The sequence below is a fragment of the Sciurus vulgaris genome (assembly GCF_902686455.1).
Source record: "Sciurus vulgaris genome assembly, chromosome: X".
Lineage (NCBI taxonomy): Eukaryota > Metazoa > Chordata > Mammalia > Rodentia > Sciuridae > Sciurus > Sciurus vulgaris.
Window position 1 is genome coordinate 118,733,303 of NC_136471.1, and position 23,975 is coordinate 118,757,277.

General features: G+C 37.1%; 2 protein-coding genes across 7 annotated transcripts in view; one reads left to right on the forward strand and one right to left on the reverse strand.

Moving 5' to 3' along the window:
- The window catches only part of LOC306650710 (uncharacterized protein CXorf58 homolog), a 35,171-nt gene extending 12,880 nt beyond the window's left edge, over positions 1-22,291 (reverse strand). Inside the window, exons 1-6 of one of the 5 annotated variants that reach the window (XM_079122942.1) lie at positions 20,706-22,291; positions 17,254-17,388; positions 15,788-15,878; positions 6,143-6,237; positions 5,611-5,722; positions 460-591 (exon numbers count right to left, since the gene is read on the reverse strand). In XM_079122942.1, the coding sequence (XP_078979068.1) occupies positions 460-591; positions 5,611-5,722; positions 6,143-6,237; positions 15,788-15,878; positions 17,254-17,369 (546 nt within the window). In that variant the 5' untranslated portion in view covers positions 17,370-17,388; positions 20,706-22,291. Of the gene's footprint in view, positions 1-459; positions 592-5,610; positions 5,723-6,142; positions 6,238-15,787; positions 15,879-17,253; positions 17,389-19,902; positions 20,118-20,518; positions 20,685-20,705 lie in introns of those variants that run through there. The other 4 variants (XM_079122943.1, XM_079122941.1, XM_079122944.1 and 1 more) reach the window with 4 other exon arrangements.
- APOO (apolipoprotein O) overlaps positions 20,260-23,975 on the forward strand; it is an 85,589-nt gene continuing 81,873 nt past the window's right edge. The window contains exon 1 of one of the 2 annotated variants that reach the window (XM_079122974.1): positions 20,260-20,414. In XM_079122974.1, coding sequence (XP_078979100.1) covers positions 20,406-20,414 — 9 coding nt within the window. In that variant the 5' untranslated portion in view covers positions 20,260-20,405. The remainder of the gene's footprint in view (positions 20,415-23,975) is intronic. The other variant, XM_079122977.1, reaches the window with a different exon arrangement.

Sequence of the window (23,975 nt, forward strand, 5' to 3'; positions counted from 1 at the left end):
GTATATTCACAATGTGTGAAACCATTGCCTCTAATTCCAGAATATTTCCATCACCCCAAAAAGAAACCCCATATTCCTTAGCTATCACCTCTTCCCAGACCAAAAAGCCATATAGGACATCATGTCATTTAATGAAATATCTATACAGGGCAAACCCATGGAAACAGAAAGCAGATTAGCAATTGGCAGGGGCTGGAAAGATGGAGGAAAGGGGAGTGAATGTTTACTGAATGCTGGGACTCCTTTTGGGGTAATGAAAAAATTCTGGAACTATATGGTGGTGATAGTTATAGAACACTGTGACTATACTTAATGGCTCTGAATTTTATACTTTAAAATGATCAAAGTGGTAAATTTTATGTTGTGTGCATTTTACTACAATAAAGAATGGGATTCTTTTCTTCTTGGAGGACAGGATCAGGAATGCTGTTTTTATTTTTCAACATCTAAATTCCTTACCTGCATATAATCTTGCATGGTCACAATATCTACATGATCAGTTACTTTGAACTTCTGGAAAAGATGTTCATCTTCCATAATTTGTTGATAAAATTTCTTTTTCCCCATTATTTTGCAAGCATCAACCACTGCCTGTAAAAAGAATAAGACACAGATTCTTAAAATACTAGTACAATACCTTTAATGATCAGCACACATTTTATATATATTTTTCTAATAAATATACATCAAACATTGCTCCTTTTTCCCAGCAGCTTGCTATTAAATAGAAAAACTGCATTTAGTGCTGGCAATGTAGCCCATCACGTAGAGTGCCTGCCCCTCAAGCTCGAGACCCAGGTTCATGTCCCCAGCACTGTTTGATTGCGGAAATTCAAAACAAACAAAAGAAACCAATTCAGAAAAACTGCATTTACAAAGAGGAGTATATAGGAATTTTAAAACCACTTAAAATTTGTTCCATAGCCATACTTACACAATTTTAAAATGAAGTTAGAGGAGTAGCTGAGTTCACAATTGTCAGAGGACCATAGTTTTTTAAAAATCTGTTTCTTACCCTTAAAAAACATTCTTTTCCTTTAAAACAAAAAACAAATCTACAACGTCATTTGTGCTACCAATGCGGAGAAAATTTAGCTGGCTATTAAACAGGTTGCCTTAGCAATGAAAGGTGTTATTAGAACTGACTCTCTTTTATGTGTTAACTAATACATTGCCCCCAAATGGAAACATGTAGGTATCAGGTTGCTTAGGTCTTCCTTCCTTTCAGATTTCATTCTCAGTAGCCAAAGAGAAGCAAATAAAGGATTTTTCTTTCTTTCTTCAATGTCAACAGTTTATATTCAAGGAAAGCACCTGAGAGGTCAGAAAAAGAAGAATCACAGAAAATACAAAGACTCAAATGCTGTCTGGCTCTATTTGCATCACACTCCCCCCCCCCCATATCTATCCTCATGCTAAGGGCTATATGTAGACTGGGAGGACAGACTTAAGTGCTTCCCAATTTCCATAAGAATGTGCCAACTCTTCTAACACATTTATATCATTTATATTCTGGATCTGTGCTTCTGGTCACAAAGGGTCTGCTTATGAGGAGGAAGGCTGATGCAGAAGAAAATTCACATTATCTGATTCCAGATCAGTTTTTCTTTCCTTTTGTATCTCAAAATATATTATAAAAGTATGGGAACTGTGTTATAATACTGATAGAAGGCCTTAAAAAGAGTGGTTGGGACAGGACCAAAAACCCAGAAATCTGTTCTTTTACTTAACACACAACATAACAGCTAGTCCTCATACCCACCCCCCAACATCACCACTGGGATCGAACCCCAGGGTGCTCTACTACTGAGATACATCTCCAGCACTTTTTATTTAATTTATTTTTTAAAATTGTGAGATAGGGTCTCAATAAGTTGCTCAGGCTGACCTTAACCTTCCAAACTTCCTGCTGCAGCCTCCCAAGTAGCTGGGATTATAAGCGTGCACCACCACAACCAACTGCCTTCAAGTATTTTCTACTTCAATTCTCACTATTATTACTCACAATAATCCTTTCTGCTTATTTTTTTAAATTCCAAAACGCTGAAGACACATATGAAAAGTGAAAAAAGAGGAAAATATCCAAGTAGTAGTAGTTTTATTCCTAATGAAATAAATTGAAGGGACAGAAACAGTTTACTGAAAATGACATGGAGACTTCCTATAAGTAGATAATTTTTGCTTTCCATTTCATTAATTTCTTTATACATTATTCATGTAAAGAAAAAAATCAATATTGGCATATCTCTTCATTATGCTTTCTTCGCGGGTTTTTTTTTTTTTTTTTGTTTTTTCTGCTCATTTGATAGGCCTGGGATTCGAACCGTGGTCCTTCAGCATGCTAGGCGAACGCTCTCCAGAAGAGGCTATTTCGTCAGCCATTATGCTTTCTTATAATTAATTTTCTGTGAGTTCTAATTAACCAGTCCTAAAGCAACACTAAAGGTAAAAATAAATCGGTTTATACTGAACAGGTATGGAAACCATATAATTTTAAGGCAAAAGTATATTTTATGTTAGCTCAATTTACTTAGGTATTTATTGTCAATTCCTCCCTCCATTGCCCCACTCAGCCACCACCATCAATCTCTCCAATCCCCAGTTTCCCTGTTTGTGCAGTGCCTCAGCTGTGTGGTTCATCTGTGTCTGTACTATTCCAGTCCCTTAGCCAAAGTAAAACATACTTAGCAGCACAGGGCAAGCTCTTTGACCATTTGTGAGAAGGGTTTGAAAAAAGTTTGCTGTCTAATGGCTAAGATGTTCTTTGTCATACATCTCTTGTCTATGGACAAATTCAGGAAAGTCCTTTTCCATTGGAAGAAAAGGGATATACTTTTAGGACAGTGCTTTCAAGTTGTATTGTGCCTAGGATCACCTGGGGACCTTATTAAAATGTAGATGCTGACTCAGGGGGTCTGAAGTAGGGTCTGAGAGTCTGCATTTCTAACAAGCTCCAGTGGATGTCAATGCTGTGGGACTGGAGACCACACTGAATAGCAAGGTTTTAGAATATTGTCTGGTAAACTAACAATAATACTGACTTTCTGTAAATAGGCATTACTCGGAAAATAGATCATCAAAGTGGGCAGCTGAAATGAGATCTTATTTTACACATGACTATCCAACTGTTCTAGTACCGTTTGAACGATCTTGGCACCTCTGAAGAAAATCAATTGATCATTTATGTGTGAGTCTGTCTCTGAATTTTTTATTTTCTCCTGTTGATTTATGTGCCCATTTTTAGACCACTGTCATGATTACTGTGGCTTTATAAGTCTTAAGATCAGGTAGGGTAAATCCTCTAACTTTGTTCTGCAAAGTTGTTTAGACTATTCTATATCCTTCCACTTGTTTTGCTTCTATTTTTTTGTGAATATATAAGAAATGCAGTTGGAAAATGATAAGGAGAGGAAATTAGAAGTGGAAATGAAGAGGGAAAGATGGAAAAACAAAAATGTATGAAATTCCACAACCTTTATAAGTGAACTTAGACTACTAAATATCTAAGTAAACTAAAACCAACTCATTTATTTCATATTAATAAATAAGTAAACTTAGGCAGGCATGGTGGTGCACACCTATAATCTCAGTGACTTAGGAGGCTAAGGCAGGAGGATTGTAAATTCAAGGTCAGCCTTGCCAACTTAGTGAGATAATGTCTCAAAATAAAAAATAAAAAGGGCTCAGAGGTAAAGGCAAAACATCCGTGAATTCTACCCCTAGTACTGCAAAAAAGTAAACTTTGAAAAGTTGGATAGGTTTGCTAAAGACATAATACTTTTGTTCAAAGAGCAAAGGAGTTGAGTAACCTTATAGTTAAAAATTTCACTTTTGCAAATTTTCTATCAACCATGAATCTAAGTATTATCAGACTCTGCTTTGAAGCTGAATAAAAGGATAAACGAAGCTCAAACTGTTCCCTTGAAGTTGGGTATGCTCACTTAAGGCACATTATGTTTAGTGAAACACTTAAGCTAAAGAGTATGATCATGTTTTTACAATAAGAACAAACAAAATTATAAAATCTCTTTGTGTGTATATTTTCATGGGAAAAATGAATACATAACAAACTATTAACAGTGACTACTCCAAGAAAGTGACAGTGACAGCAAAGAAAGAGGCATAAATATATATTTTCTTTTTTATATCTCTGAGCTAGTTCCATTTTCCCAAAAATTACTTCCTTTTTTCAAAAATTGTTTCCTTGTCAGGGAGTAAAAAAAGCAACAAAATAAAACAAAAACATTTAATGAAGTAAATATACAGTATTCTACCAGTTTTAATGTACACACAGGGTTTTCCAGTCACTGCCTCTAAGGTTCTCATTTTCTCAAGCCAGGGCACAGCAGGGGCTTGCAGGAACTGAACTAGAATTTCTGTGCCTGGAAAAGCCCCATTATATATCCTCAGAGAAGAAACAACTGATGATATTTTATAGAGACAAATATAAGCTTATTCCATAGATGAATGTGGCATGAATTTATCCCTCAAATATAAGATAAACATATACTTTCCCTTCTGAAGTCAATCTGTATAAATGAACAAATACTAATGCTTTTGAAATACCATTTTCCTTAATGAAAATATGTAGTCCATTTAATTCATTTCTGAAATAAGAGTTCATTACTCTCTGATATTGTCTGAAAACACAGAATAAAGCAGCCCTGCTTCTTTTCTAATGCTCTTCAGGGACTGAATGCTGCATATGCTGGATCTGATCAGAGAAGCTGCCAGGCTGTATGGTCCTTTCTCCTGAACATATGCTAGAATTTATAATTTCAGATGGGCTGCACTTTTTGTGTGAAATATTTTCAGAAGGTGCTTTTCTGTTGTGTGTGTGTGCGTGTGGTGCTGGGGATCAAATCCATGCCCTTGTACATGCCAAGCAAGTGCTCTACCACTGAGCTACACCCGCAACCCAGGAAATTAACCTTTGATATATGGTATTATTAAATGCTAAATATGAAAATTCTACCTTTTTACAAAATCAATTAAATACAGTCAGATATAAGGGTCAAAGGAGTAAAACCTCTACTGTAGATCCTTGCTATCAAAGTGTGGGCCATTGAACAGCAGAAGTGGCAGCATTTTAATAAGATCCCCAGATGATTCCTGTGCTGTAGTGACTATTCATGAAATGGTGACTATTCATGAAATGTAAAGGTGTGATGAAAACTCAGGTAAAAAGGGATAAATATTTTTTAAAAGTTCATTTTAATAGCATAGTCCAACACGTTTTTTCTAAATATGTTACTAGGATTAATAAGAAACAATAAAATTCCATTAAAACAAATATAGTTTCACCAAATATTCTGCATAATTTTAAAAGTCCTGACTAATATGCTGCTTTGGTCCATATTAACAAACATAAATTTTAATACAAATAAAACTGATGAATATTTTCTGGAGCCTTATGTAAGTAATTCATCCAAATGATTTTCAGCTAATAAATGGAAATACTTGGAAACATGGTGCTTTTAAAAAATGCTACCTGCTCAGTGGGCTGTTTAATGTCCAAATAACTTAGTCTGCACACTTTGAATACAATTCAGATGCCACATAGATGTTAAGAAGCTAAATTAACATAAAATGTATATCAGGAAACATCACCTCACTTGATGGCTGTAATAAATTTTTTCCACTGAAATACTTGTAACCGCGGCCGTCAGTATGGAGAAAAATTTTAAAAACAATGAAAGGTGGAAACCTTTCGCCACTAAATCTGAAATAAAGACCAAAAATGAGTCATTTACTATCAGTTTTTGGGCTTAATTACTTCTCCCCACTGTACTTATGATAGTTCATATAGTTTCTTGAAAACAGGGTAAAGGCTATGCCAATAACACATAATAATAATCTAGTAATGAAATGAATTGCCAAAGATGAGAGATTCAATTTGGGATGCTCACAACTATTCTCATACTGCCAGAATGGATACAGAATGTGAGATGAGTGCTACACTCACAACAACTTTTAGTGAAACAGCTATGCTTTAGTTTCTTCACATGACAAATGCAAATAAAGATGACACATTTACTTTGTAATTATATCCTGAGAAGTTATGAGGATTTAAAAATTCATTTCTGAAATTTCTCCTTATTAACTAAATATTCTTTGAGAGAAATCAGCATAGACACATTACCTGAATCTGACTTTACACTTCATGCTAGGATCTTTAACAAGTTCAGCCTCTAAGGGGCTCACTTTCTTCAGAATTTCATATGTCACATAATGTTCCTGAAATAGATGATAGCACTATAAATGAGAAGTATCACACTAGTCAGACTTAATTTGATGACTATAACAGAGAAAGCATGATAAAGTGATTAGTATACTGGGCTTGGAGTTCGGAAGAGGTGGGTTCCTATCTTGGCTCCTTTGTCATTTGTGTAGCTTGGAATCAAGTTACTTAATCTTTTGTGTTTCCAAATTTGAGTATGTGTCCTTTTTGAGATCACAGACATTATTCTTTTCCTATGACAACACTTTTCACAATCTATTATAATTACCGGTGAACTTGATTATGTCTCCTACTAGATTTTAAATGTCATGAAGGTAGGAACAATGTCTTTCATCTTTACCACTATATTCCTAACATCTAGTACAGTGCCTGGAACACACCAGATGTTTAACAAGTATTTGATGTTGAATGAATCACTGTAAAATGAGAATGATAATAAGTTACTAGCTTTTTAAGTACCTTTCCTGTACCACATAGTTTGTTAGGTGCCTTATATATAAAAAACTCATTTAATCCTTACAACAACAATATTATTAGAATATTATCACTCCTTGGGAAGGACTGTATAGAGGGAAAAGAGAGGTGGGAGGGGTGGGGGGGAAGGAAAAAATAACAGAATGAATCAAACATCATTACCCTATGTAAATGTATGATTACGCAAATGGTATGCTGTTACTCCATGTACAAACAAAAACAACATGTACCCCATTTGTTTACAATAAAAAGAAATTTTAAAAAAGAACATTATAGTTATGGAAATGTACATTGTTGTAAAAAATTAAAAGACATTTTTTAAAGAAAAAAAAGAATATATTACGTCCCCCCCCCAAAAAAAAAAAGAATATTATCACTCCTTGGGAAGGACAGAAGAATAGAGGATCACTGGATTAGACGGGGGAATGAAGGGAAGGGATGGGAACAGGAAAGAGAGTAGAATGAATCGGACATAACTTTCCTATTTTCATATAAGAATACACCACTAGTGAAACCACATATCATGTACAACCACAAGAATGGGATCCTAATTAGAATAAGTTATACTCCATGAATGTATAATATGTCAAAATACACTCTACTGTCACGTACATCAAAAAAAGAACAAATAAAAAAATTTTAAAAGAATATTATCACTCTTATTTTTACAAATGAGAAAGCTGAGGCCCGGTGAGTTTCTGTAACTTACACAACAGCATATAGGTAGTAAATGGGGAAGCCAGGGCTTAAACTTTGATCTGTTGAACTCTAAAACTCCTACTCTTTCTCCTAAAAAATTCCAATCTTTATGCCTATGATAATCACATAAAAATGTATAACAAAGGGCTTTTAATAAGACCAAGCAATATTAATGTAAAGTATTAACTTGAAGCATTTGGATAACAGATGAAAAAATAATTCATTTCCTTCTTTCTGTTACTAAGAGTCTAAAATTATGAGGAAATCTATACTATAATACTTAAAACATGATCTGTATGCAAAGAAAATAGACAATGGGTCTGAAATGTCAAGAGTTTACCTGGGTGGGTTTTCTCTGGGATGTTCTATTTCTACTGATCTTAGAAATGGGTCTGTGTGTCATAGGGTGAAGAAGTATACACATTGCTCAGACTTTATTTTTTTCAGGGTTGCTAAAATTTCCTTTAATATGACTATCACTAATAGTAGACTACTGGAATTATAGGTTCTTTTATTAGGAGAATATTTGGTACTATACCAAGGAAGGCTAATACCCTGGTAGGGTTGCTAAAGTTTTTCTGGAGGAATTGAGGATATGCATATGCTTCTGTTTTTCACTCACATATGATTATACTCCTCATACTGTTCTGACTTGACTTTTTCACTAAAAAGCTATGTTGGTTATCTTTCTATTGCAGAATCATTTTAATGCTGCATGAAAACAGTGACACTTATTTAATCTACATTCTATCAATGGACATTATATGGTTCATTTTCTTTGCTATTACAATCAATGCAGCAGTGAAGTTGTATACATATCATAGAATGGTCTATTAGAAATGAAATTCCTAGGGACAAGATGGTGGAATAGAGGGGTCGCTTCCCTAGTTGTTCCATGGCATGAACCAAGAAAAGCAGACAGGCAACTTTTCAATAAGGTGGGTGAATGATCAGGAATTAGGGGGGACTTTACAGGAATTTAACACTGGATACTCAGAACAGATTGGGGATACAGGAGGTCTTGTATAATAAAATAAGAGGGAAAGATTCCCCAGCCCCACAGCTGTGACAGCAGCTGGAGGTACAAACCAGAATAGTCCCTATGTGAAAACAGTAAAACAATAAAGAAATTAAAGGAACCCCCATTCTTAGGAAGACTGAGGCATGTTGGAGCACAGAGAGCTTAGAGATCAGAGACACTGCTTGAAAAAATAGTGAGCTGTGCTGCACAGTATCCATGAATGGGAGGGAAGCACCATCTCTCTCAGTAATGTACAAGGAGGATAGCAGAAGGAACGATTTTACAGCCGCAGCATGGGGAGCCAGTAGCTGGGGGAGCTGATTACTGGCAGACCTGAGTCTGGTCCAAAAATTAAGCCGGGCAAACCCATGCTGCATGACAGAGTATACCTAAGTGACCAGGAGAAAATCAAGCATGAAGAGAGGTTTACACAGGGGAATACTGGTCATGGAAATTCACCTGGTTTCCCCCTCCCTTTCCAATCTGGCTGCTTGTAGGACTGGCTGGGAGAGAGAAGCACCTGACCAGGAATTTGAAAGGGCTGGAGTAGGAGAGATCACGCATAGAGACTGAATCAGAAACTAGGAATTGGGGGGTCCACGGGCGAAGTAGTGGACTAAGAACAGGCTACCCCACCACATAAGTGGAACCCAAAGGAGATTCCTGGGGTACAGTCTTCCCATGTAGACTGGCAATTTTTGGGCCCTGGAGGCGCACAAACTTAAAATCTCCAGACCAATTGGCACCCAGTGAAGAGACCAGAGCATACCTAAGCCTATGCCTCCAGAAACTCCACCTCCAGGATTAACCTTCTCACCATAGCAATCCAAACCATCCTGAGGGTGGAGCTAGCATCAAACTCCAGACAACCACACATAACTGCTGAGAAGGGAAGTTGAGAAACTTTTGAACTTCAGTGGAAACAACTGTTCAATTTTTCATTGAGATCCTTTTTTTCCTTTTCTCTCTCATATTTCTACCATTTTTTAACCCAAGTATTTTTAATTCATCAGTTTAGTGAGGACTGGGATCTCTGAATAATATATTAAAGTTTTGTTGTGTGTTCTTTTATTTTTACTTTTTTCTATTTTTTATTTTTTCTTTCATTTAAAAAATTTTTATTTTATATACATTTTTTTCACTTATCTGTTTCACTGGATTCTCTTTCTCTCTTTTCTCCTGCTAATAACCAATCTCTATTAATTCCTCTTTCACTCTTCCTATGATTTTTTACTTTTATCTTCTTTCCTCCTCCCTCATAAACATTACATCCTACACCACTTTCATTCTCTTTGTTCACCATTTGAAATTGTAAACCCTTTTAAACTTACTGTTTATATTATAGACAACAATTGAACACATCATTTCTGTTTATTGTTACAAAACTATAAATGTCTTAATAGGAGTTATTTGGTTTAAGGCTATATATTGTTTGCATTGGGTGCTGTTATTATTTATCTCCCCCTCCCCCTTAAAGGTGAGGTACTGGAAACCTTCAGGGACACTATAAATCTACAAGGCAGAAACTGTACTGCCTCAGATCCACACTGCTAGATGGGTACACAAACAAACAACATGAAAAAACAATGGAACAAATTGCCCCAAACAAACCAAGATGCTCCAATAATAGAATCCATTGACACTACAGTAGAAGAAATGTCAGAGGAGTTTAGAATGTACATAGTTAGATTGATCTGTGACATAAAAGATAATGTAAGGAGTGAAATCAGAGATAAAATTCAGAAGATGAAAGATTACTTCAATAAAGAGAGATTCTGAAAAGAAATCAAGCAGAAATCCTCAAAATGAAGGAAGCAAGAAACCAAATTAAAAATCCAATGGAAAGCATCACCAATAGACTAGACTACTTGGAAGACAGAACCTTAGGAAATGAAGATAAAATACATAATCTTGAAAACAGAGTTGACCATGGAGAGAAGACATTAAGAAACCATGAACAGAACTTCCAAGAATTATAGGATTACATGGAAAGACCAAATTTAAGATTTATTGGAATAGATGAAGGCATGGAGATATAAACCAAAGGAATATACAATCTTTCCAATGAAATAATATCAGAAAATTTCCCAAACCTAAAGAATGAAATGGAAAATCAAATACAAGAGGCTTACAGGATCCCAAATGTACAAAAATTACAACAGACTCACACCAAAGCACATTATAATGAAAATGCCTAACATACAGAATAAGGATAGAATTTTAAAGGTGCAGAGAGAAAAATATCAGATTATGTATAGGGGTAAACTAATTTGGATCTCAATTGATTTCTCAACCCAGATCCTCAAAGATAGGAGGTCCTAGAATAATAAATACCAAACTCTGAAAGAAAATGAATGCCAACCAAGAATTCTATATCCAGGAAAATTAAGCTTCAGATTTGAAGATGAAATCAAAACATTCCATGGTAAACAAAAGTTAAAAGAATTCACAACTAGAAAGCCTGCAGTACGGGACATTCTCAACAATGAGAATGAAATAAAATGAAGATGAAATGAAAAAAAAATGTGAAAACTATCAAAGGGAGGAACTACACTAAAGGGACAGTCAATCAAAAGAGAAACTAATTCAAATTGATAACCAGAAATAAACCAAAATGACCAGGAATACGAATCATATCTCAATACTAACCTTGAACGTTACGGGCCTAAACTCATCAACCACAAGACAGATTGGCAGATTGGGCTGAAAAAAGACTCCAAGAGACTTACTTCATAGGCAAAGACATCCACAGACTGAAGGTGAAAAGATGGGAAAAAACATATCACTCACATGGATCACACAAACAACTAAGGGTTTCTGTCTTAACAGATAAAGTGGACTTTAAGCCAAAGTTAATCAGAAGGGTCAAAGAAGGATATTTCATACTGCTTAAAGGAATTCTACATCAATAAGCCATAACAATTGTAAATATTTATGCCCCCAAACAATGGAGCATCTACATACATCAAACAAACCCTTCTCAATTTCAAGAATCAAATAGACCAGAACACAATAATACTGTATGACTTTAATATACCTTTCTCACTGTTGGATAGATAGTCAAAATAAAAACTACACAAAGAAACTATAGTACTAAATAATACAATCAATAATTTAGATTTAACAGACATATAGAATTTTTCATCCATTAACACGCAAATTTGGTTTCTTCTCAGCAGCACACGAATTCTTCTCTAAAATAACCATATCTTATGCCACAAAACAACTCTTAGAATATAAAAAAATAGAGATAATACCCTGCATTCTATCAGATCATAATAGAATGAAATTAGTAATCAATGATAAAATAAAAAATAGAAGCTACTCTAACATGTGGAGATTAAATAATATGCTATGGAATGATGAATGGAAAGCAGAAGAAATCAGAGATGAAATAAAAAAATACTTAGAGGTAAATAAGAATAGTGATATATCAAAATTTCTGGAACACAATGAAGGCAGTGGTAAGAGGAAAGTCCATTGCATTGAGCTTATTCATTAAAAGAACAGAAAGTCAACAAATAAGTAATCTATCATTACCTCTCCAAGCCTTAGAAGAAGAACAAATCAACACCAAAAGCAGTAGAAAACAGAAAATAATTAAAACCAGAGCTGAAGTCAATGAAATTGAAACAAAAGAAACAATTTTAAAAAATCGAATAAACAAAAAGTTGGTTCTTTGAAAAAATAAATAAAATTGATAAACCCTTAGCCAAGCTAACAGAGAGAAAATTCAAATTACTAAAATTTGTGAAGAAAAAGGAAACATCACGACAGACACTACTGAAATACAGAAGATAATCAGAAACTACTTTGAAAATTTATACTCCAATAAAATAGAAAATCTTTATTTATACTCCAATGAAATAGAAAACCTAGAGACATATGACCCACACAAACTGAATTAGGAGGACATACACAATTTAAACACATAAATTTCAAGCAATGAAATAGAAGATACCATCAAAAGCCTACCAATTAAGAAAAGCCCAGGACCTGATGGATTCTTAGTCAGGTTCTACAAGATCTTCAAAGAAGAATTAACACCAATACTCCTCAAATTATTGTATGAAATAGAAAAGGAGGGAACCCTTCCAAACTCATTTTGTGAAGTTAGTATCACCCTGATATCAAAACCAGACAAAGACACATCAAGGAAAGAAAGCTTCAGACCAATGTCCCTGATGAACACAGATATAAAAATTCTTAATAACATTCTGGAAAACTGCATACAAAAACATATTAAGAAATTAGTGCACAATGATCAAGTGGGGTTCATCCCAGGGATGCAAGGTTGGTTCAATATACAGAAATCGATAAATGTAATTTATCACATCAATAGACTTAAAAACAAGAATCATATGATTATCTCAATAGATGCAGAAAAAGCATTTGACAAAATACAGCACTACTTCATGTTCAAAACACTAGAAAAAATAGGGATAGAAGGAACATACCTCAACATTGTAAAAGATATATATGCTAAACCCAAGGCCAACATCATTCTAAATGGAGAAAAATTGGAAGCATTCACTCTAAAAACTGGATAAAGACAGGGATGCCCTCTTTCACCACTTCAATTCAACATAGACCTTGAAACCCTAGCCAGAGCAATTAGTCAAAAGAAAGAAATTAAAGGGATATGAATAGGAAAAGAAGAACTCAAACTATCCCTATGTGCCTATGATATTATTCTATATTTAGAAAACCCAAATATTCCACCAGAAAACTTCTAGAATAAATGAATTCAGCAAAGTAGTAGGATATAAAATTAACACCTACAAATCAAATGTGTTCCTATATATGAGCAATGAATCCACTGAATGAGAAATTAGAAAAACCACTCAATTCACAATAACCTCAAAAAAATATTTCACTAAAGAGGTGAAAGAGCTCTACAATGAAAACTACAGAACACTAAAGAAAGAAATTGAAGAAGACCTTAGATGTTGGAAAAAAAAGAATTCCTATGCTCCTGGATAGGCAGAATTAACACTGTCAAAATGGCTTACTACCAAAAGTGTTATACAGATTTAGTGCAATTCCTACTAAAATCCCAATGACATTCTTCATAGAAATAGAAAAAGCAATCATGAAATTCATTTGGAAAAATAAGAGACCCAGAATAGCCAAAGCATTCCTTAGCAAGGAAAGTGAAGCCGAAGGCATCACATCAATACCAGACCTTAAATTGTATTACAGAACTACAGTTACAAAAACGGCATGGTATTGGCACCACAACAGATGCATAGAACAATGGTATAGAGCAGAAGACACAGAGACAAACCCACATAAATACAGTTATCTCATACTAGACAAATGCACTAAAAAAAACATTGGAGAAAAGATAACCTCTTATGCAAATAGTGCTTGGAAAACTGGAAATTCATATGTAGCAAAATGAAATTAAATCCCTATCTCTTACCCTGCACAAAACTCAACTCAGAGTGGATCAAGGTCTTACACACTAGAACAGAGACCCTGTGCCTAAAAGAATAAAAGAATAGGCCCAAATCTCCACCATGTTGGCTTAGGAACTGACTTCCTTAACTAGACTCCTAAAGCACAAGAAATAAAATCAAGAATCAATAAATGGGAGGGAATCAAACCAAAGAACTTCTTCACAGCAAGGGAAACAATAAAGATTGTGAAGAAAAAGCCTATAGAATGGGAAAAAAATCTTTACCACTTGCACCTTAGATAAAGCATTAATCTCCAGGATATACAAAGAACTCAAAAAACTTAACACCAAAAAACCAAATAACCCAATCAATAAATGGGCTAAGGAACTGAGCAGACACTTCACATAAGAATGCAACTGATCAACAAATATATGAAAAATGTTCAACTTCACTAGCAATTAGACAAATGCAAATCACAACTACACTGAAATTTCATCTCACTCCAGTCAGAATGGCAATTATCAAGAATACAAGTAACAATACATGTTGGCAAAGATATGAGGAAAAAGATCCATTGATGGTGGGACTGCAAACTAGTGCAATCACTATGGAGAGCTATACGGAGTTTCCTCAGAAAACTTGGAATGGAACCACCATTAGACCCAGTTATCCCACTCCTCGGTTTATACTCAAAGGACTTAAAATCAGCATACTACAGTGACACAGCCACATCAATGTTTATAGCGGTTCAATTCACAATAGTTAAACTATGGTACCAACCTAGGTGCCCTTCAACCAGATGACTGGATAAAGAAAATGTGGTATATATGCATAATGGAATATTACTCAGCCTTAAAGAAGAATGGAATTATGGTATTTGCCCATAAAGGCTGGGGCTGGGGTTGTGGCTCAGTGGTAGTGCACTTGCCTTGCATGTGTGAGGTCCCTGGGTTTGATACTCAGCACCACATATAAATTAAAAAAATAAATTAAAAAAGAGGAACTAAAGGTCGAATGTTTTCTTTGATATGCAGATGCTAATTCAGAATAAGGGGGGCGAGCTAGGGAAGAATAGAGGTACTTTAGATTAGAGGGGAGTGAAGAAGGAGAGGGGGTATGTGGGTAGGAAGGATATTAGAATGAATTGGACATTATTACCCTATGTGCATATGTGAGTACACAACTGCTGTAATTCCACATCATATATAAACAGAAGAATGAGGAGTTATACTCCATTTATGTATGATGTGTTAAAATGTATTCTACTGTCATGTATAACTAATTTGAACAAATAAAAACAATTAAAAAAATTTTTTAAAAAAGAAGTGAAATTTGTGTGTGGAAGGTAAGGGCATTTTTAATTCAGAGTTTGGTTTGGTTTACTTTGTTTTGGTGCTGGGGATTGAAACCAGGGCCTCCCACATGCTAACCATAGGCTTTACCACTTAGTCATACTCTCAGTCCCCTAATTCAGCATTTTAAAAATTATTTATTTATTTAACAGTGCTGGGGATTGAACTTAGTCTTGTGCATGCTTAATTCAGAAATTTTTTTTTATTGCTGGAAGATCACTGTCTCATGTCTTCAAATAAGGAATCAAGTTAAAAAGAAAGATGGCATTTTTATTTCAGAAAAAGAAATAATGGTCATCCACATTAAAAATAAATCCAGAAATATTCATTTTTAGCTAACAAAAGAAGCAATTTCATAACCCTATGCAATGTTATTAGATCAAAATAGAAGAGATAAAGAAGGTTATTTATTCTATCTTTAGTTAACAGATATTTTGGCTTGGTAATTCTGTCAGAGAAAGAAAAAAAAATACATACCACTGCACAAACTGTGTATTAGATCAAAATAGAAGAGATAAAGAAGGTTATTTATTCTATCTTTAGTTAACAGATATTTTGGCTTGGTAATTCTGTCAGATAAAGAAAAAAAAATACATACCGCTGCACAAACTGTGTGTTTTAGGAGTTGAAATATTACTTTGTCCATGTGACTGAACCAGGATTTCTGTATTCTTTGAGCTGAAATTTCTCTATCAATTATGAGAGAAAAGAAGAGGTTAATATATGTGACAAAAGTTTTCATTTTCCTAAAATCTTGGAGAACTCTCAATTATGTTTCTTTCTCCTATATCGTTTAATCTTCCATGCTAAGACTAACTCAATGAGGAACATTTGGATATAACAAATGGAACTGTTCATTTGAAGAATCTAGTTAGAATGAAAGATATGAATACTTGAGAATATCTCCCTTGAGATTAAAAAGAAAAGTCCTGGTAAAAACTTTATAATTGAGGCAAATATATCATAAATTTATCATTAAGATACATATATTACATAGGGCTGGGTATGTAGCTCAGTGGTACAGCACTGATCTACTATGTGTAAGGCCCTGAGTTTGATCCCCGACACCACAAAAACAGGCATATAATAAATAAGAAGTGTGAAAATATAAGCTTGCCTCCTAAATACATCTATGACCTAAGATGATTTGGTTACAGTTGGTTCTTTAAAACACTGTCCAACTGGTTCAGGAGTGAAAACGGAATGTGGAAGAGTCGAAGTTACAGGAGGCCCAAGTCTCTTCTGTGGGCTGATGACTATGCTCTAGGAAAAGAAATTCCCTTCTCTAATCTTTGCTTGAACCAACCAGGCTCATCCTAGTCAGGTCAGAGAATTATTCTACTATTAATCATGTCCCTGCACTGGCAGATTGTGAGGGTCTTCCTCTATAATATCCTCCCACCCCATCATTATCCCTGATAGGGCCATGTGCAGAAAGGGACCCTTAATGCTGCTTATAGTTCACATTCTTTATGTACTAGAATATGTGATATGTTGGAAACCAAGTGAATTTATCCATAGCCTTCTTTTTTTTATTATTACTTTTTTTTATCCATAGCCTTCTAACTAGACTGTATAATGTCACCATTGACTGGGAAAATGCAGAATACAAGATGCAGAGAAGAAAAGACCTGAAGTATGTAAACAAATCTTTGAATACTAATTGATACCATATATTAGTTTAACTTTCAGCAAGTCATTTACCTTCTAGTTGTTTCTTCCTCATATATAATAGAACTGATAAGATTGTATCAGGATCAAATAGCTGTGTGTTAACTTGCTTTGTAAATTATAAAATACTACAATTATAATAGTTATTCAACTTGAAAGTAATCTTAGGGGCTTTTGTTTTTGTGGTGCTAGCGATTGAACCCAGGGCCTTGTGCATACCAGGCAAGCATGCTACCAACTGAGCTATATCCTCAGCCCTTGAAAGTAATCTTAAAACACAAAAACCTTTAATTTACACAAGAAGAAGTGTTTTAAGTTATCTGGATAAATCTGGATAAGTTTGGAAACTGGTCATTTATGAAGAATGACACAAGGCAAAAGATGGGTACTTACAGTTGTGCTCCCTTTGCCTTTACAAAATTTGGCAAATGTGCTTTGTGGTCTTTTATTAAATGTTGATTATCTGATCTTGGAATACCAGTGTCTGCCCCATTTGAGGAATGACTCATTTTCCTTTTGTGAAATAATCTGAAATTACATAAATTAAGCCTTTTTATTTATTTTCAGGACTGGGAATTGAACCCAGTGGCACTATACCACTGAGCTACATCCTCGGCCCTTTTTAAACTTTAAAAATTTTTGAGACAGGGTCTAGCTAAGTTGCTGAAGCTGGCTTTGAACCTGCAATCCTCCTGCCTCAACCTCTTTAGCAGTTGGGACTACAGGTGTGTGACATCTGCTAAAGGCTAAATTAAGCTTTTGACGTCATAATCCATATTATTACAGCCCCTGGTCTAGACTCATGCTAAAATTGTTGTGATAATTAGATAACCCTTTAAAAAGGAAGGTATTATGGCTCTCTTAATGTTGCTTATGATTTATATTCTTTGTGTACTAAAAATATTATTTGGTAGGTGAAAAATACAAATGGCTCTATCCATAGCCTTCTAACTGGTCTTTGTTTCTAGTCTTCTTCTCCTCCTATTCATTCTCTACACTACAGCTAGAGTTAACTTTTTAGAGTGATAATTCAGTCTTACCACTTTCCTATTATCACCCAGGAACCCTGTTCAGGGAAGGAGGCACTTTTTTTTGTACTAGGGACTGAACCGAGGGGCACTTAACCTCTGAGCCACATCCCCAGCCCTTTTTATTTTTTATTTGGAGACAGGGTCTCACTCCTTCCTCAGCCTCCTGAGCAGCTGAGATTACAGGTGTGGCCACTGCGCCCAGAAGGAGGCCCTTTGATAACTGGAATCCCTGGTGCCTAGCAGAGTGAGGGGTTTTACACATTTGTCTGAAAACTTTTCGTCCAACTTTTAGCAAAGAGCCATAAGACTTCGGGCAAATCACGTAGCCTCTCCATATTCAATCCCCTCATTGGTAAAGCAAGAGGGTGTATACTAAATTACCTGATTCTGCCTCTAACTTTTTTATTTTTTGAAGCATTACTCCAATTTGGATGCAGCTCCCAAATTCTTAGTCACATCATGCAAACATTTTTAAAGCAAAATTATAGTAATATTTATGTCTTCTTTATGAATTAAATAAGAAATCTAGCTATTGTACTTTTGAAGTACTAATGAGCATAAATGATATTTTGAGCTATCTGCCGTGGTTGTAACATGGTATGAAAATATCTGTGCTGAGATAAGCCAATCTCAAAAATCCAAAAGGCGAATGATCTCACTGATAAGCGGATGATGACACATAATGGGGGGTGGGAGGGGGGCAAGAATGGAGGAAGGAGGGACTGTGTAGAGGGAAAAGAGGAGTGGAAGGGGTGGGGGGGGGAAGGAAAAATAACAGAATGAATCAAACATCATTACCCTATGTAAATGTATGATTATGCAAATGGTATGCTGTTAATCCATGTACAGACACATGTATCCCACTTGTTTACAATAAAAATAAATTAAAATAAAAAAAGAAAATATCTGTGCTTCTACTGATGACAAAGTCAGAGGTACTGTTAATACTACTGTAGGTTGTTGCCTACCCTATAATTGAAAGAAACACTAAAGTTCAGTTAGAGGTTAGTGAAAATGAAGTTGTCATTTTTCCCCAAGTTCACATATTCCTTGAATTTAGAACACCTGTCCTAATTTATCACTATGCTTCACACTTTTATATATAATGTTACATTACTGATATAGAGCCTTCAGAATTTATTCAATATTTCTTCTTAGGGATGAGGATGGCTTAGAATATACAATACTCTTGGGTAAAGCAGTCCTAACATTTGGGAGTTAGCCTGGCACTAATAGCTGGGCCTTGGTGTTACCCCCACTTTCTAAAAGAGCCTAACCCAAAGTAAAGTCCTGCTTTCTTGAACTTGTCCCCAGATCACCCAACCCAAACCCAAATCCTCTGTTTCTAACACCTTCTTACTGAAATGTCCCACCTTCCCCCAAATGTGTTTTTCTCGCAGCAATGAGAAACCTCAATTTCTTCAAGTACAGGCATTTCCTAGTTGCCTTTGGCTGGAAGGCAGTGACTTGACACTGCATAAATCCCCAAATCTTTCAGATGCCTGTATGGATGGGAATATGTACTTTCTATCAGATTGGGATAAAAATACGGAATGAAACACGCCCTCATTATTGAGATAGTCTAACAGTTGTAGGCTGAGTACAGGCTTCAAAGGCATACTACCTGTGTTTGGATCCTGGTTTCCCATTTTCTCTTTGTGACCTTATACCAATAAATGACTCCACTTTTCTATGCCTCAGCTTCTTCATCTACAGATTGGGAATGATAATCGTGCCCACCTACTTGGGTTAGATGAGTATGTGGAACGAGCTTTGATTAGAGTTGTGCACATATTACTGTATTAGTGCTTGATATTCTTGTTAATAATTATTGCTACTATTACTTAACTTCTACAAGGGACAAATACCTGAGTCCCAGTGAAGGACTTCCACTTAAGTATCTTAAAGAGAATAAAGAATGTTAGAACCTTTCACGACTAAAGGACGTGGCAAATTAGTTTAAATTTAAGCCCTGAGAAACGTCCAGCCCAAGGTAAAAATTCAAAAAAACCTTTTGTGAGGTGAATCCAGGCCCTCATCAAGGACTTCCGGCTGAGAGGCTTTCGAAGATTCTCGAGGTCCACCGAGCGCCCTCGCCCGGCCGGCCGCCTCCGCATACAGGATTCCTAACCCACACCATGGGGCGCCCAATCGTGGCTGCGAAGGCAAATTCTCAGCGCCTCCCTCCTCGTGCCCCCGCGTGCAGCCCACATAGAGCCGGCGTTTTCTTGCCGCCTAGCAACAGCTAGCGCAGAGGCGGAGCCTCCAGGAGGGCGGGGCTTGCGCCCGTCCATTGCCCCAGGCGCGACGCGATGCAGCTCAGTAAGGCTGCTTTTAGCCAAGGGTGGTTGAACTAAGCCTTCGCGGATCAAGGTGGTTGTACCGCCGTCAACCGCAAGGCAGTCCTCTTTTGGTCGTGGGAATCAGGGCCCTACCGGGCCTCCGTAGTCGCCTTTCTATAGTGGGCGGGGCCGAGGCCGGGGTGACCCTGCCGGAGCCGCCTCTGCCAGCGACATGTTCAAGGTGAGAGCGTGGAGCCGGGTCACAGCTGTCATCGCCCCCTCCCGGCCGCCCGGAGCCCTCCCCACGCTCTCGTGGGGCCTCTCTGGGGACCAGGCCCGTCTCACCCCTAGGCTTTTCCCGTATCCCGGCCGGCTGCGTCCCGGCCCCGCGATTCATTCACCGATCTTCTTGGGCAGCGTGCGGCTGCCGGGCGGAGCCATGAGACCCCGGGGTGGGTGGGGTCAGCCCTTTGGGTCGTACTCTCGTGAATAAAACACTTGGAAAAGTTGTGCCTCCCTCCAAAGTACCCACCTTCCCGATGCACTCTTGGGATCGTGGGTAGGATGAGGCCAGCTCAGGACACTGCAGGGTTCGTGGCTTTGGTTGCTTGGAAGAGTCAGGTTTCAGAACCTGGAATGTGGGTGGGGGAGGGTCACTTTCAGAAAAGCTGCTGTAGGTTGTGGGGGAGGCTGGCATGAAATGGATGCACGTGGAGGGAAGTTGGAGCTTTGCTCACCTCATCAGCGAGCCTTATTGATATGGACAGGTTGCTCCCCTTACGTTTTCTTTGAACTCGTGTGCTCTGAAAGAAATCCACTCATACAGTGAAGACTATTTTGAAAAACCTGCCTTTTAGCATAAAGTACCTATTCTACCTTTTTTTAAAAGTATATTTTCAGTATAAAAAGCAAACAAATCACATGCTACCAGAAACTTATCTACAGAATTGAGTCTTCAAGAAACAGTATCCATAAAATAGTGCTAACGAAATCTGAAAATGGTACTACTCATTTAAAAAAGTTTCATCGAGCTGCAATGTGCTTTGGTCACATTATAGTAATGGCTCTGAAATCAGAGCATGGATTCTGCTTTCCGAGTTACTTAACCTCTCTGTGCCTCTTTTCCTATTGGTGAATTTATGGTAATAGATTCCATCTCATAGGGTTGTTAGAAGGAGTAAGTTGGTATGTGTAAAGCACTTGAAAAAGGCCTTAACACATAGAATTGCCATCTGAGTACTTGTTTTTACTTGTTTTAGGCAGCTCAGTTGAATCAGGAATACGGATCCCATAAACAACTTGCATTTATTTTATAAATTGTTAAAAACACCTGTTAAGTACTGGGAACTCAGCTGTGTTACAGCATTACATGGATGAAGGATATGCTATAGTCAAGTTAAACTGTGTTGGTATCCACAATGTAGTGTGATAGTAAAAAGGAGAGTTGGATCTATTTGCCCTAACTGGAGGTTCTTGACTTTGGATCCTCAGCTTCTCAAATGGTATGTAGCTAGAGCTCACGGGCACCCTAAACTGTTAAAGGGAAAAGTCTTTGTTTTCATCTGTTTCCATCTGTAATGAGTATTTCCTTCAGTTATGAATATGGGTAATCATTTTAGTTGCCTTTTGGGTAGTGAACCACTGCAAACCAGTGCCTTGATAATGATTTAGTCATTCTCACAATCTGTGGTTTGGCTGGGCAGTTCTGCTGGTAGCTTAACTGAAAGATGGCCTTACCCCCGTGTAGGGAGGCTTTGTATCCCTACATGTGCCTAAGGAGGGCTTTCTCGTGGGGTTCTAGTAGGGCAGGTCCCAATGCACAAACACTTGTCTGCATCACATGTACTGTTGTCAAGCCATGTCCAGAGTTGATATGGTACAGGACTACACAAGGACATGGACATGAAGAGGGCTGGTTGATTGGGGACCGTTGATTGAACAAGCTCCTACAGCAAAAAACCACAGTATTAGCAGATACCTGTCACCAATAGAAGTCACAGTCCCTGTGTAAGTCACAGACATTTTCTTATCATGTTACAGTTACAGATCTCAAAATACCACTTGTGCTTATCACTACTTCAAAATTAGTTATAAAGCTCACTGCTAGATCTTTTTATTTAATAGGCTAATGAAGAAGTACTTATTACTGTATCAGGAGTTTGGATTTTAAAATACTATTATTTTAATGTAATTAGTATTTTATGCAATTAAAAGCGTTATTTTGAGAAGGGTTCCATGTTGTAATAAAAGGTAAGGAATGCCTGAGGGCTTCAGGGAAGGTGTCACAGAGGGGACATTTTAATTTAGTTTTGAAGATAAGAATTGGATCAGGTGAGTGAACAGGGCGTGGGGGCCCATTAGCAGTAGTACTCCAGCTGTTAGCTCACTTTTATTTTTTTGTACTGGTGATTGAATGCAGGGACATTTAGCCATGAGCTATATCCCCAACCCCTTTTATTTTTTATTTTGAAGCAGGGCCTCACTAAGTTGCTAAGTCTGGCCTGTAACTTGTGATCCTCCTGCCTCAGCCTCCCAAGCTGCTGGGACTACAGGCATGCGCCACCACGCCCAGGTGGTAGCTCATATTTGATGTGTCCACAGAAAGCTACAGTGAGCTGAAATTACTCCAGGTGAGCATGTACTTTGAGTAGAAAAGATCACAGCAAACCTTGGAGGACACCAAAATGTGAGGAGTAGGCAAAGGAACAAAGGAAGAAGGGGGGCCGGGGATGGAGTAGTAACTTTTAAGAAGTAGACCAAAAAGTGATGTTTACAAAAGCAAGGGAGAAGGGGCTGTTAGGTCTGTAGCCCCATGGTAGAGCTCATGCAAGAAGCCCTGGGTTAGATCCCTAGTGTTGGGGTAGGGGGGTGAGGAGAAAAGAAGAAAACCTAGGGAGGAAAGTTTCAAGGACAGACTGTTTTTGGCTGGGAATACCTGATTGATAAATAGTAAGGAAAATTATCTCACTAAGTCCAGAAGAAGGATGGGGACTCAGGATTCATTGATTCAGTGTCATTAAGGATGGATCTGGTCTTGGTTTTCCATGGTAATGTTACTTTCCCTTATAGTTCCAAGGTAACTGCCAGTAACATATACACTTTCTCATTCACTGGAGAGGGGACAAAACTATGCTTCCTCCAGGTGTGATTGGATAAATTTAGGTCAGCTACCTGATCCAATAGTAGTTGCCACGAGAGTGCCATGCTCTGATTTGCTTAGACTAAACAGGATCACTTTACCTTAATGGAAAAGGAATGAATTCATGAACACAGGGGGGTTCTTTGGGGAAGGAAGAGGAGGAATGGAGACTGGATGTGCAACCAACAATGACCATTTCAGAGAGATAAATTAGATGAGTTTGGACACAAGCTTATTGATTTAGGCAGTTGGGAAAGCTTTCATGAACCTTATACATGTAGGTTTACTGATGGAAATAAAAGATTAACATGGGTTGGTGACTCCTAAGTAAATGGACAGTTTACTGTCAAGGGAAGGAAAGAGTCTAATTAGAAGGAAATGTTAGATCAAGATTTAGAGGAGCCAGGCACAGTGGCACATGCCTGTAATCCCAGTGGCTCAGGAGGCTGAGGTGGCAGGATCACGAGTTCAGAACCAACCTCAACCTCAGCAAAAAGTAAGGTGCTAAGCAATTCAGTGAGACCCTGTCTCTAAATAAAATACAAAATAGGGCTGGGGATGTGGTTCAGTGGTCGAGTGCCCCTGAGTTCAATCCCTGGTACCCCACCACCACCCAAAAATAAAGATTCTAGAGTGGTTTTGTGGTTGTAACAGCATTGAAGA